This window comes from Cadophora gregata (assembly GCF_030347475.1).
Source record: "Cadophora gregata isolate MNR1 chromosome Unknown scaffold_17, whole genome shotgun sequence".
NCBI classification, from domain to species: domain Eukaryota; kingdom Fungi; phylum Ascomycota; class Leotiomycetes; order Helotiales; family Ploettnerulaceae; genus Cadophora; species Cadophora gregata.
This window is the reverse complement of record NW_026695940.1, coordinates 809,847-824,100: the sequence shown is the minus strand read 5'-3', so window position 1 is coordinate 824,100 and position 14,254 is coordinate 809,847. Positions and strand designations below refer to the sequence as shown.

Genomic DNA, 14,254 nt, shown 5'->3' with positions numbered 1-14,254 from the left:
AGCTCGGCGCCAACCCGCTCCTGCCCCCCTTCTCCTTCCCTTCTCCCTCTCCCCCCGGCTGTCGGTCAGAAGCAGTTTAACCTTCGCTCGCATGTGTTTTTGTGGAAGCTGCGGGGGCCTTGCAAGTGCGGCGCGGACGAGGGAGGGACTAGGGGAGACATGGATCCACAGCTGTCAGGATCTGGCTGAATCATATGCCCGTTGAGGTCTAGATTGCTCTGCCAAGGCCCTCGATATTCACAATTATCCCCCCCTCTCTGGCGTAATCCAGCGGCAGGGATGCATCTGCGCTTGCAACAGGGGTGGCGGACCCGCATGGAATCCCAACGGGCAAGTGCGGGTTCGGTAAGTTTTTGGCTGTCTGAGGTGAGTTCATCACGAATGGCGGTGCCGTTTTCTTGCCCTGTCCGTCCTGCCCTTCTCCTCTCTCCTCAACTCAACTCTGCTCTGTTCTGCTTCACTCTGCCTGTGTCTGCGTCTGTCGGGCCCTGCTGGCAACATCACTTCATTCTGCATCGCAGCTTTCGCGACAGCTTTGAACCTCGTCGGCGCTTCCAACATTTCACCTGAGCATCAATATCTGCTGTAATTACTGACCAGGGACGAGGCGGCACTCCCGAAGTCTGCGCATTCTGTCTGCATCATAGGAGCGTGTTGACAGCTCCGTTGCCACAGCACACCTCCGCGCCTCCAAAGCTCACCTTCTGGAGAGCTCAACCTTCGCCCTACCAGCACTTACCGCTGTCGCATCTTGAGATCTAAACCCTCTATAATTCATCAGGATAGATTAATTGGAGAGCCTGTTGAGCAAGAGCCTCCTGGAAAGGTAGCTCGAATACTTCTTGGTCGCAGCCCAAAGCCAAAGCAATACCGCGTCCCCCGACCGAGCCTTGATCTCAACGATGGCAACCCATCATCCTTCCCCTCCTGGAGGAATGCAAATGCATCATGGCCAGGCAGGTGGTCCGCCTCCGCCAGGGATGGCTCAACATCAGCAGCACTTCACACCCGCCATGCAACAAATCGCCGGTATCAATGAAGCGGTTTGGATGCAGATTGGTACAGCCACTTATCTCCAACCATCAGTGAGCGCACTAACAATATCTCAGGGAGCTTCGCGGAACTTCTCAACAATCTTGACGAGGCTATCGCGGCTTACGAACATGCCCTCCGCGCCAATCCTAGATCTATCCCAGCAATGAACGCCATAAGCTGCATCCTTCGAACACAAGAGCAGTTCCACAAAGCTGTTGAGTACCTTCAAAGTATACTGAAACTCGAAGTCAATAATGGCGAAGTCTGGGGAAGTCTTGGTAAGTGCTGCCTGAACATTTTCAATTTTCCTCTGCTAACCTTCAAGGTCATTGCTATCTGATGATGGACGATTTGCAACAAGCATATTCGGCTTACCAACAAGCGCTTTACCATTTGAGGGATCCGAAGGTTAGCCTTATCGACCCGATATCTCGGTACCGTTGTTAATGTACTGTAGGAACCTAAATTGTGGTATGGCATCGGGATTCTTTATGACCGCTATGGATCTCTTGAGCATGCTGAAGAAGCATTCTCCCAAGTGATGCGCATGCAGCCAGACTTCGAAAAGGCCAACGAAATCTATTTCCGTCTTGGCATAATTTACAAGCAGCAACAGAAATATCAACAGAGTCTTGAGGTACGAAAATCGAAGCGAAGGCTGGTGATGTTTCCCAGACAGCTGACTTGAATAGTGTTTCCGGTACATCGTCTCAGTCCCGCCAACTCCTTTGACCGAAGAGGATATCTGGTTCCAAATCGGCCATGTCCATGAACAACAGAAAGACGTAGGTAGATCTCTGCCGACGAAGATGTTAATTTGACAACCGTTTTAGTACGACAACGCGAAACTGGCATACAGGCGTGTTCTCGACCGTGATCCAAATCATGCAAAGGTCCTACAGCAACTTGGCTGGTTGCATCACCAGCAAAGCAACAGTTTCAGCAGTCAGGAGCAAGCAATTGAGTACCTGGAGAAGTCTGTCGGCTCAGGTAGGACTCTTCATTTTGATCACTCTGACATTCCACACACTAACACGTGGCAGATCAAAATGATGCGCAAAGCTGGTATCTGCTTGGACGATGCTACATGTCACAACAGAAGTACCCAAAGGCGTACGAGGCATATCAGCAAGCGGTCTACCGCGACGGACGTAACCCAACATTCTGGTGCTCGATTGGCGTCTTGTATTACCAGATCAACCAGTACCGAGATGCACTTGATGCATATTCCCGCGCGATACGCCTGAACCCGTACATTTCCGAGGTCTGGTACGACTTGGGGACTCTGGTAAGTTGGCTCATCTTAAGCCAAGTTCGTTTGCACAGCAACTAACCATCGGTTCTAGTACGAATCTTGCAACAATCAGATCAACGACGCGCTCGATGCATACCAGCGTGCAGCTGAACTTGATCCTTCAAATGTGCACATTAAAGCACGGCTTCAATTACTTCGTAGTGGACAGACCAACGGACTTCCAGTACAAACCAGCGCTCCTCTGCCCCAAGATGTACATCCTCAAGCTTACCAAGCAACCGGCGCTACTGGTCCTCCAGGGCCACAATGGGGAAATTCTGCTCCTCAACCTCCTCCTCCAGGCCCTCCACTTGGCCCGCCTGCCAACGGCTGGGGCCGACTCGCTGAAATTAACCCACCACCGCATCCTGGAAATCCGTACGACCAAAGAGACCAAGCTCGAGGCCCTGGCCCGATCCCGCCGCCTCCACGTGCTCAAAGCCCAAGGCAGCCAGAGCAGATGAGACCTTTTGAATCAAGGTTGCCTCCAGGACCATCTCCAGGAGGACCAAGTGGCCCAAGTGGTCGTCGCACACCTCCTCGTGATCATCATGCAGCAATGGGTCCTTATCCTGGTCCCGGTCTCTCGCAGCCTCCTGGACCGCCACCTCCGCCCCCTCAACGTGTCTCGAATCCCAATTATGCTGGCCCAGGCGCTTCAGTCTTACCTCCTGCTCAAGCTAACATGAACGGTTCCGGCCCTGGATCTCTCCCACCGTTCGGCCGAGGTACCAGTCCTCGACCGGAAGTGCGACCCATTCTGGATAATCGTATGCCTTCGCCAAAATCCGGGTACCCACACCAACAGCAACAACAATACCCTCACCATCCAGATATTTCTAATCCTGGTGGTATTGAGGGTGGTGCTCCTGCTCCAGCCTCTGCTTTGGCTGCTGCTGAAGCCGCTGCTGCAGAGCGGAATGGAGATAGGCCTGGGTCCGTTGGGCCTAAAAGGATGCGTGAATGGGAGGAGGACACATCGATGAAGAAACCGGCTTCAGATGAGAACCGTGCTCGTTTGGATGACATGCATCATCGCCGTCCTTCCACCCCACCCCGCGAAAGTTTCCGCCGTAGCTCTTCCGAAGCTCGCCGTGCGGAGGATCAGAGACGCATGGATGATCAACGTCGTGAGGATCAGCGACGTTCTGAGGACCAACGTCGGGTCGAGGAACAGCGTAGAGCCAACGAGAACTATCACCCCTCTGAAGCTGCACACCATCCTCCGACTCACGCCCTGCCCCAAAACCATTTGCCACCGATGCAGCAGGGTCCACCATCTGTTCATACTCCAGTTCATGAGCTACCCCCGCCACCCCCTCCACCTGCGCCAAAGGACTACTCAAGCGAAGAGAGAGAGCAGCGTGAAAGAGAGCAACGTGATAGGGAACAGCGAGAGCGAGAGCAACGGGAGAGAGAACGAGCTGAGATTCCACCGCCTCCCCCACCGCCAGCTGGGGAGCCGGAACGTGCAGCACGAAAGATGGATGTTGATGAGGATTATGATGATGAAGCCGATGAGGACAAGAAGGGTGGCATTGCATCAGTCACAGCATCCGGACCGGGTTCGGCTTCCGGGGAGGCTAAAACGGCCTCTCCAACTGGTCCGAACGGGCATGTGAACGGCGTTACAAATGGACAACCAAAGGTGGAGGTTTAGTTATATAGTGGGGATCTCTTTTGTTCGTGATGACTGTTGATGAATTCTGTAGAAGTGCTTCAATGCTCTTGAGATAAGCTTTAGTGTAAAGATTGATTATTCAACCGGGTTTTTTGTATACTTTGTTGCTTGTGGATTATATTTGAGAACATGGTCCTCTTAAAGACTGAGTGTCTGAAGTAACTTTGGACATTGATTTTGGAGGGGAGATTAAAGATGTTCCGGTTTGGATGTCCCCTGGTTCCCCACCACCACTTCATGTAGTGAACAGTATGTCAGACTGAAGACAATACTGTAAGCCATCATATATCTCTTCACCCTGTCTTTCAATGATATACTTTGGCTTGTGGTGCTTGCAACTGGTGGTGCATCACATCCAAAAATCGCTCGAGAAGCATTGCCCGACTGACCTTGAGATGGCTGGTTTGTGGGTGAAGCAAGCAGGCAAGAGACAACAAAGCCATTAATTTTTGCGACCCTGCTACCTAGATTTCCACTTTCCTAGTGCACTGATGAAAGTAGCAGTTATGTCTTGCAAAGAAAATGGGAACATTGAGGTGTGTATACGCACCGAGCAGGTAGGATTGATTCACTGAACTGAAGGGACTGATGGGACGTTCGCTACGAAGATAAAAGTTCTAATGTAATATAATTCAATGGCGACACCGAATCAAAAGCAATCACAGAATAAGTCCCCAAGTCCCAGATGTGGAAGACTAAGTGTGTGGCAACCAAGTCGTCCTTCCGTTTTTGACAAGAGCTGCTGCCAAACGATTAGGAACGATTTAAATCCCTTATCATTCAAAACTTAATTCTCCAGCAACAACGAACTTATATATATCAATGATTTTTACATCCTGTGCCAAAATCACCACAGAATGAGCATTTCTCATTCCCACGACTTTGGCTTTGTCTCGGCTTGTAGATGGATCTCGAAAGCTGTGGAGATACAGTCAACATGTACTCTCTGGCTTTATCACAGGTTGTATGTATCCTCATATCCGGGGAACATAGCCTCAATATTGCTATCGAGAAATCGCTGATGCTCTCGACAATCCGTGGGCATTAGCAGACACTGTGCAGCACAGTGGTGTGTCTTCTTATAAGACTTTTGCGTTTTTACACGTCTAAGCGACGCGAAGGACATGGAAGTTGTAATAAGGTTGTATAATCTAAAACCTGGAGTGATTAATGATACCAATGTCGTTCGGATGTTTGAGGACTTATGAAATGATTGTGGAGGTGTCTTCAAGTGTCTTCAGTCATAGGTATGTCAAACCACGAAGACTGTGGGTGCTGCAATGTTACAAGGACACACACCAAATTATGGAATTAGCAGAAAGAACATTGGCTCACGAATGACTTGGCCTTTCCTCGAAGCGGGTAGCTGTCTTGTACGGTTTGGTATTTCTATCTTTACGATATTTCCTGGGGCATTCTGTAGTGAAAATGCGGCACTCATAATTAAGGTTCTCTGAATGCACTTCATCAAGCCCAGCTCATGAGCAGAAAGCATTTGGATCAACGAGGAAGTGGGATATGCACACATGAATATGTCATGGATATTTTCCAGGACATCTGGCTGTTATCAAATGGGGGGTTGAAAGTTGTTAGCAACTACTTCGGCGATCGTTCCAGCGGTGCTTGACACGTTCCTTCCGTTTTTGGCAGGAACCATACCTGCTATTTCTACGCTTTCTTCGAATTAGACTCTATCGTCAATGAGATCATGAACGTGGGCCACGATGCTAGGTACCGATGGCTTTTTAGAGAATGGGCTGGGGGCTTCTTGGGAAAAAATGATCTGTCTCGAGCTCATCAACGAAATGCACATCATCACATCTCCCTGGGCACAACGAATTATGCAAGATTGAAGTCTTACGGAAAAAACGACTGGCCGACTCTTCCATAAAGTCGCATTCATCTAGTTCCAGGCTGAGGACGTAATATATTGCTTTGTACTTCACCAACACATGTATTGCTCAAAAAGCCTCCAAATCGGGGGTGACGCTTCAGGTTAGTCACGTGTCAAATTGTGCTAGACTCAACATAGTTAGCTCACGCACAAATCAAATTATCTAAACCTCGCGAACTTCTTCGCCCTCGTTTTTGAACCTCAACACCAGCGCAATACTCAACGCGCATCCCTCTTTTCGAGACATTCGACCTTACTAACCTCCAGATTTCCTATCTCAGGGTCAGTAAACATGTCTCACAGAAAATTCGAGGCACCCAGACACGGCTCTCTTGCCTTCTTGCCTCGCAAGAGAGCTGCCCGCCATAGAGGAAAGGTCAAGAGGTGAGTTGCAATTCCAAGCTTTCAATTCCATATTAGATTTCTGCGTTGTCGACCTCAATTTTGCGCTTCATGCTTCGTGGATCAGTCGCTGACCTCGCAACTGCAACCAGCTTCCCCAAGGATGACCCAAAGAAGCCTGTGCACCTTACTGCCACCATGGGCTACAAGGCTGGTATGACCACCATCGTCCGCGATCTCGACCGTCCTGGCGCGAAATCACACAAGAAGGAGGTTGTGGAGGCAGTCACTGTCATTGAGACACCACCGGTACGAACAACGCAGCCCTCTTGGCTTATGCCTATGGCTAACATCTTTTTAGGTGATCGTTGTTGGTCTAGTTGGTTACATCGAAACTCCTCGAGGACTCCGATCCCTTACTACCGTCTGGGCTGAGCACTTGAGCGATGAGGTAAAGCGCCGATTCTACAAGAACTGGTACAGAAGCAAGAAGAAGGCTTTCACCAAGTACGCCAAGAAGCACTCCGAGAGCTCTGGATCTTCCATCACTCGTGAACTCGAGCGCATCAAGAAGTACTGCACCGTCGTCCGTGTCCTCGCCCACACCCAGATCCGCAAGACCCCTCTCAAGCAAAAGAAGGCCCACTTGATGGAAATTCAAATCAACGGTGGAAGCATCGCTGACAAGGTCGAGTTCGGTAACGGTCTCTTCGAGAAGCCAGTCGAGATCAGCTCCATCTTCGAGCAGGATGAGATGATCGATGTTATCGCTGTCACCAAGGGTCACGGTTTCTCTGGTGTCACCAGCAGATGGGGAACCAAGAAGCTTCCGAGAAAGACACACAAGGGTCTCCGAAAGGTTGCTTGTATTGGTGCCTGGCATCCTTCCCACGTCCAATGGACTGTGGCCCGTGCCGGTCAAGACGGATACCACCACCGTACCTCGACCAACCACAAGGTCTACCGTATTGGAAAGGGTGATGATGAGGGTAACGCCGCTACCGAGTTTGATGTCTCCAAGAAGCAAATCACTCCGTGAGTAACATATTCGTAACTATCATAGCCAAGCTAATTATTTGCAGTATGGGTGGCTTTGTCCGCTATGGTGAGGTCAAGAACGACTTCATTATCGTCAAGGGTTCCGTTCCTGGTGTCAAGAAGCGTGTCATGACTCTCCGCAAGTCCATGTTCGTCCACACCTCAAGAAAGGCATTGGAGAAGGTCGACCTCAAATGGATCGATACCTCCTCAAAGTTCGGTCACGGTGCCTACCAGACTCCTGCAGAGAAGCACGCTTTCTTGGGTACGCTCAAGAAGGGCATTCAACCAGCTGCTTAAGGGATTTGGTTTGCTTTTTCTTCCGGGCTTTTCAATTTGGTGTAGGGGGTTACATGGCATCTTCTGCTCTTTGATGATCACCCAAGGAGGCATGAAATAGAACAAGAATTCTATGAGACATGTCAAAAGTAATAACTTGAACCACCTGTAACACCAAACCCCCCGTACTCGGACTGTGATGTGTGAAAATAGCTGGCATTATAGATCCTAAATTTTCTTTTTATTATTCCCTACCTTGAATTTCGTCCCCCGCACCACATCACCACCTTCGTCATCACGCACGTCCCATCCCACCTGTAGCTTCCCTTGTGTTCCCACCTTCTAACAAGCATCTCCCTCAACAAACCACAACAACACAGCAAATTCGACAAAAATGCTATGGGCATTCTTATCTCCTGTCTAAGAATTGCAAAGAGTCATCACAAAACTCCCCAATCCTCTCAATCAACGACGAAGTCGCCCGCACCAGCAGCTACCAAAGCTTCAGCTCCGACGATTAGCATAGGTACAGGTCTGCAAGACCACCACGAGCAACCATTCGATCCCACGCCACCACGCGTGCGAGAAGGGCTTGCGCACGAACATCTAGCTACCTCGCCACCTCCAATACCTACAGCCGCACCGGCGGCTTCAACTCCCGTGCGGGAAGGAGAGTCGAAGGGAAACCACGTTGTGACATCGGGTCAGGGTACTGCGTGAGCAGCTCGCGATTTCTATCATTCCCGTCTCCTCTCCGTACCCCCCCAAAGGGGAGAGAATTGAGTTTGAGCTTGAGCTCGCAGATAGCACGAGCTGAACGCCATTTCTTTAGTACCACCACTCCCGCAAAAATGGCTACAGACGAAGACTACATGTCATTTCTCGACAAGGCGAATAAGGATCCCAATGAAGGCGTTGCGAAGACACAAGGGAGTGGAAATGGGAAGATGGAATTCAAGGCTACAGAGAAGGGTGTGAAGGTCCCAGAGGTGATTGAGAAGGTGCTTGGGAAGGGAGAGGCGTTTTATGTCAGTGATGCTGATGAGCCCTTTGTGGGTGTCGCGTTGAAGTTGGATGGGAAGGGGTTACCTGATGAGGGTATGCTGAATCTCTCTTGCTTTCCCCTTACGTATTTGTTTGGAGCTATGCTAATACTTCTGTCTTGCAGCTACATTCGCCAAATTAATCAACCACCCAAAGCCCAACGAAGCAGATGTTCAGATCCTGGATGTGGGTGAGTGGGATACGCAGGGACAATATAAGGATGTGGTGGATGCTACGAGAGAGGCGGTTAAGGGGAGTGACGTGAGGGTTTATAGAGTTGCGAAGGATGGTTCGAGGGTGGAGTATTGGATTGTTGGAGTTGAGGGAGGTCAGTTGGTGGGTGTTAAGGCTTTGGCTATTGAGAGTTAGGAGACAAGATGGAGACTTCTGGAGGCATTGGAAGGAGTATGACTGATGATGGACTGCGAGGGAGTAGTTGCTTGCTACAGTTAATTCTAACACATTGATGGCAGGCAGAAGAGCTGGAAAGTGTTGGCTTCTTACCATGCAAGTGGCTTAAGAGACATACGACACTTCCAAGCTTTACTTCATAGCCTTAGGACGATACTCCCATAAGTTATGCATATTCCATATCAGCATTCACAAGGAGACTAGATGTGCAACTTTTCGACATCCGTCAGGTCAAGCAATGTCCAGTGCTTGGATTCTCAAGTGGAGTCTGGCATTAGATCTTGGTTTCTCTTGTCCGGTCCTATGGGTGTCTTGAATTATCTACTAGTTCTACTCCTTCTGGATTCATCACACTGGGTCACTAGTCCCAGCATTGTCCTCAACCACCGTCACCATCTCATCTTGCAAACATTCCGTCGTTACTCCATCCCCTATTCCTTCTCCTCAAATCAACGGCAAGTCCATGTTTCATGTTTTCAACATGCATTCTGCTCCGAACCCATAAATTCATCTGAATCACAGAAACCATTCCCGGGCTCGAACCCCTAGCTATCACATCATGTCTACCTTCGGTACCGAGAATCGGAGAGAGCGAGCAAGAACAAAGAGTCCAAGCCAGCCTCAGCTTTTCCAATCCACCTCCAGAACTTCGGCAGACAGGAAACCCGCAGCCACTTTGCGACCTGTCAAGCCGCGACAGAAATAAACTGCTTCCTGCATGCTTGGCGTTCCGATCTTCAAGTAAGATATATAAATGGTGGTTATGATCCACTTGATCTCCAACAGCTAGTGTTTGAAGATTTTGCATTTTCTCACGTGGCTCGCTTCATTTTGAGTTGGTAGGTAAACTTAAGTATGCTTCCCGTTCAGATGCTTGTTCGTCCTAACGTCTTGACGTAGAAGTACGGAGTGAGGCATGGTTTTGTTGGTAGGGTGAGCCTTGTTGACATCGTAAAGCCAGTATTGAAAGTTTTTCCAGTCTTGGCTGACTCTTTGTTTGGCGTGAACGCCTCGCTCGGTCCTACCTACAGTACGAGTATGCTCAAACCCATGCACCCTTTTTTGAGATCCCAAGACTTCCAGACCACTTCTTTCTGCGGGTGATTGTCGTCATCTCCGAGAGACTGACTGACTGCCGGGGCGGGATTGTTCGGTTGGACGCCGCCCGCGCTCTGCGATAGGGAGAGGAAGGGGAGGCCGGGAAAGGAGGCGAGGGCCAAGAATAGCACAGCACAGAGCATGTAGCGTGTTGAAGAACAAGAACCTGACAGGCTCAATTGTGTGGCAGCCAATGGGATCGAACAACACGCAAGACTGTTGATCAACTAAATAGATACCAACAAACTACTGTACAGAGCAGAGAGGCGAAATAGAATGCTGTTGATGGGGAGAAAGATGGGAGAATTGGGTGCATGGGTGTGAAGAGGTATCAGAATGTCCTACGAGTAAGTATCTGGCCATATCCAATTGTGGTAGCTATCCAACTCAAGCGCTTTGTGCTTCTCCCTCTTTATTCACTTCCTTTTCGATCTCCAATACAGTGGGCTCTGGATACCGGCTCCTGCTTTCCCCTGAGCTAGCAGCAGCAAACCTGAGCCAGACCCTCAACTGCCCTGCCCTGCCCTGCCCTGCGCCGCGCCGTGTCCTGCCGCGTACCTGAGCACCACTTACGCCTTCCAAGCCGATCTGCTAAGACGGACAATCTCCAGCTAAACCTCTTGTTTTTCGTCAACATCAACATCAACAACAGCGACAACAACGGCAACCCACAAACGGGACCGAAATTTTAAGGGGTAAACTGCCAGCCCCCTAGGGAAAAGACTCACGGAGCGTCTCACAGTCACGGTCGAGCGAAAATTCCATCTGCAGCAACGCTTGGGAGGGCCTTGTTCCCCATTCACCACACACACATACGGCGTCTACCCCTGTTTATCCTCACGAATCCCAGTAACCAACGCTCGCTTGGCTGTAAGGAAACAGGATAGGACATGCCTGCCCGACCCAGTTCAAAACTTGAACTGAGCTTGAACTGGGCCTTTGCCAACAGTTTTCAATCTGCCGGTTATTCACACTCTCTTGCCTTTGATCTTGCGGTTCGAGTCCTTCAAACTTGCCTCTCTGCGCACCGATTTCCTCACGCTCTCTCTCTGGCCTCGGATTCACCTTGATTCGACTCCTTGACATTCGTTTACCTCGCAGAATACCTGGACTGGTTCATTCTTCCTTTCAAAGCCATTCTCCTTCCTCGGAACGTCCTTACCTTCGCGCTTCCGCTCAACAATTGTCGCCGTCATAGAACTCCGCAGTAACCAGATTACTTGAGGGAAGAGAACATAGTATTACAGCGCAGCGAGTTATATTATGCTTAGTCTGTGACCTTTGATACTATCCCAAAAGGGAACCACCAATCACTTTTGGATATTCAACACCAACAAACTTTATGCTGGCAGGACACTGAATAGCATACTTTGTACTTATTTCCTTGTTAGATCGCTATGGCTCCAGATGGGTTGCAACCAAAGAGGCCACTTCATATAACGGTTAACTCTGGCAGTGGAGGAGATCTGCTAGACAAGATGCGGTCAGAAAGTCCCGGATCGGCTCATACTCCAGGAACGCCAGGATTATCAAGGAATCTGCTACCGCAGGCGCGACCTGGAACAAGTCAGACGTCTCGACTCCCAGTTGGACCACCAAATGCGATATATGGAACAGGAGGACTCGAATCAACCGACTCCTTATTATTACCACCTTCTTCGCGGTCAAGACCAAGATATCAAGATTCCCCAGGTCCCTCGAGATCAGAGTCAGCAATGTCGTCACGGAGGACGAGTTGGGGTTCGGAAGCTCCAAGTCATCGAGATAGTAGACATGCGCCCTTTGGGTCTCCGTTCGCTTCTCCTTTCGACGATTCGAGAGCTCCTTCGCGAGCTGGCAGCGACGATGATAATGTCAATACGCAGACAGTATCAGAGAAGTACAACATTATGCCCTCTGCAGGATTATTGCTCTTTCCAGAAGACGTAGAGAAGGACGACTGGCTGCACAATCCTGGTCCAGACGATAATAAGCGAGACAAGTGCGATATATGGTCGAAAAGAGGCCTGACGAATGTGGGGGGCTTGTTGATTGTGACACTTGGGCTATTGGTGCTGTTTATTGGATATCCAGTCTTGTATGGATTTCCTATGTCAATACATTACATCACTAACTTGCTGAAGGACTTTTGCTCGCCAAGTTGTGGGAGTACCGACCGATACTTGCAAAACGGATCCGGATTGCTTGTCAGATAAATTCCCTCTACTGAAAAACCAAAGAGTGGGGCTCATCGACCCGGATACACCTGATTCGGCAAAGACGGTGACTTCCAATGACGGGAAGAAGCTGAAGCTCACGGTATGCTTAAAGTTCCTTCTCTAAATGTGAAAGCTAATTTCATAGTTCTCTGATGAATTCAACACGGATGGGCGGACTTTTTACGACGGCGACGATCCATACTTTCAAGGTGTTGATATATGGTATGGTGTCACCCAGGATCTCGAATGGTACGACCCAGACGCTGTGAGTACCGCAAATGGTACCCTCAACTTGAAATTCGACGCCTTCCAAAATCACAATCTCAACTACCGCTCAGGAATGGTTCAGTCGTGGAACAAACTTTGTTTTAAGGGGGGACGACTTGAAGCAAGTATATCTCTGCCTGGTCGTGGGGACATTCAAGGTTTTTGGCCGGGTTTCTGGGCCATGGGCAATCTTGGTCGGCCTGGATACCCGGCGACTACGGATGGGATGTGGCCCTACAGCTATGAGAACAAGTGTGATGCTGGAATCACCGCAAACCAGAGTTCTCCAGATGGACTCAGCTTACTGCCTGGAATGCGATTGCCAGCATGTACATGCAAGGGCCAGGACCACCCCAATCCCGGTGTCTCTCGCTCTTCGCCCGAAATCGATGCTATTGAAGCCAGTTCTGGATTTATGGGCCCTGGACAGTATGATGGGGCTACAGGCACAGCGTCACAGTCCCTGCAAATCGCTCCATTTGATATCTTCTATCAGCCAGACTACGACTATATGGAAATTTATGACCATTCTGTGACGGGAATGAATGTCTATCGTGGTGGGCCGTACCAGGAAGCATTGTCTGCAGTGACCTGGCTCAACAACGAGTGGTATGATGGTAATGCATATCAGACCTATGGTTTTGAATACACTCCTGGGGCGAAAGGCGATGTATCTTGGTTCGTGGGCAATGACTACACCTACAAAGTAGATCACAGGTCCCTCAGGCCAAACGGTAACATTGGTCAAAGAACCGTCCCAGAAGAGCCTATGTCTATCATCATGAATTTCGGCATGTCCAATAGTTTCGCTACAGTCTTCTTGCCGAATCTGGCCAAGTTGATGCCAGCAACCATGAGGATCGATTATATTCGAATCTACCAGGAAGAAGGTTCGGAGTCTGTAACTTGTGACCCGGAGGGCTATGAGACGACAGAATATATCAGACAACACCCGGAACCTTGTAAGTGCTCGTCCTGACATGATGACATGGCATGAAAGCTAACAGAACGTCTAGACGCAAACCCAAACCTTACATTGTGGAAAGACACGGATTACAAATGGCCAACCAACACTCTTGTGAACGGTTGCACAGCTTGAGAACCTCTCCTGAGGCAGTACATACCAGCATAACCTGTACAAATTGATTTTCTACTACTATATTATACCCCAGACTCGATTTCCGAAACGAACGACATGCGCAAAAAGAAACATAGAAGGCGGCAGAAAACGGCGCTAAAACTCTTTTGACTTTTTTCGAGAAAACATACATCGGCGCGGAGTCCACTTCATAGCATTGCGAAAATGGAGTTGGCGTTTGTAAACTTTTCGCCTTTTTCATGCATCACCTTTTCGGGACCGGCAGGCATCTGGGAGGCGTCACTTGTATTTTTGATTTCTACACTCTGTTTTTCCATCCTGCTCGAGCTACGGAGTGAACGGCACTCGCCTCGACAGGATTTGGATTTAGTTCTCGTTAATTATGCTCTGGAGGAGTTTGTTTTATTGCATAGTGTGGAGTTGCGATGCACAACAAGGAAAGGACCGGCATGACTAGACGAATGCTTGATCTGATGATATTATAGACGGGGACAGACGGACGCATAGGATAGGATTGGGTACTGGTATTGGATACACTGCATTGTATAGATCACCTTCCTCCTTTAAGTTGTGA

At 49.5% G+C, this 14,254-nt stretch overlaps 4 protein-coding genes across 4 annotated transcripts; all 4 read left to right on the top strand.

Moving 5' to 3' along the window:
• The first annotated feature begins 412 nt into the window (after positions 1-412).
• On the top strand, positions 413-4,849 carry SSN6 (glucose repression mediator protein). Its single transcript, XM_058499533.1, has 8 exons — positions 413-1,059; positions 1,110-1,313; positions 1,361-1,443; positions 1,493-1,672; positions 1,728-1,820; positions 1,869-2,025; positions 2,079-2,323; positions 2,382-4,849. Exons 1-8 carry the CDS (start codon positions 903-905, stop codon positions 3,987-3,989), a joined length of 2,727 nt encoding a protein of 908 aa, XP_058350577.1. The 5' UTR covers positions 413-902; the 3' UTR covers positions 3,990-4,849.
• A 1,347-nt stretch (positions 4,850-6,196) lies between these two features.
• Positions 6,197-7,584, top strand: RPL3 (60S ribosomal protein L3; the record flags this gene model as incomplete). The annotated part of the gene is made up of 4 exons (XM_058499532.1): positions 6,197-6,288; positions 6,399-6,555; positions 6,608-7,281; positions 7,329-7,584. The coding sequence occupies 4 exons, from the start codon at positions 6,197-6,199 to the stop codon at positions 7,582-7,584; spliced, it is 1,179 nt and encodes a 392-aa protein (XP_058350576.1).
• Positions 7,585-7,962: 378 nt separating this feature from the next.
• Positions 7,963-8,976, top strand: ONS95_006093 (uncharacterized protein; the record flags this gene model as incomplete). Its single annotated transcript, XM_058499531.1, has 3 exons — positions 7,963-8,279; positions 8,396-8,661; positions 8,732-8,976. The coding sequence occupies 3 exons, from the start codon at positions 7,963-7,965 to the stop codon at positions 8,974-8,976; spliced, it is 828 nt and encodes a 275-aa protein (XP_058350575.1).
• A 2,537-nt stretch (positions 8,977-11,513) lies between these two features.
• ONS95_006092 (uncharacterized protein) lies at positions 11,514-13,680 on the top strand (the record flags this gene model as incomplete). The annotated part of the gene is made up of 4 exons (XM_058499530.1): positions 11,514-12,193; positions 12,240-12,414; positions 12,460-13,543; positions 13,598-13,680. The coding sequence occupies 4 exons, from the start codon at positions 11,514-11,516 to the stop codon at positions 13,678-13,680; spliced, it is 2,022 nt and encodes a 673-aa protein (XP_058350574.1).
• Between the last annotated feature and the right edge of the window lie 574 nt (positions 13,681-14,254).

Excerpts from the sequence above, each read along its gene's own strand:
- SSN6 (XM_058499533.1), top strand. The coding sequence starts at position 903 with ATGGCAACCCATCATCCTTCCCCTCCTGGAGGAATGCAAATGCATCAT. Across the intron at positions 1,314-1,360 it reads CGAAGTCTGGGGAAGTCTTG|GTCATTGCTATCTGATGATG; the intron begins GTAAGTGCTGCC and ends CTAACCTTCAAG. Across the intron at positions 2,026-2,078 it reads GGAGAAGTCTGTCGGCTCAG|ATCAAAATGATGCGCAAAGC; the intron begins GTAGGACTCTTC and ends AACACGTGGCAG.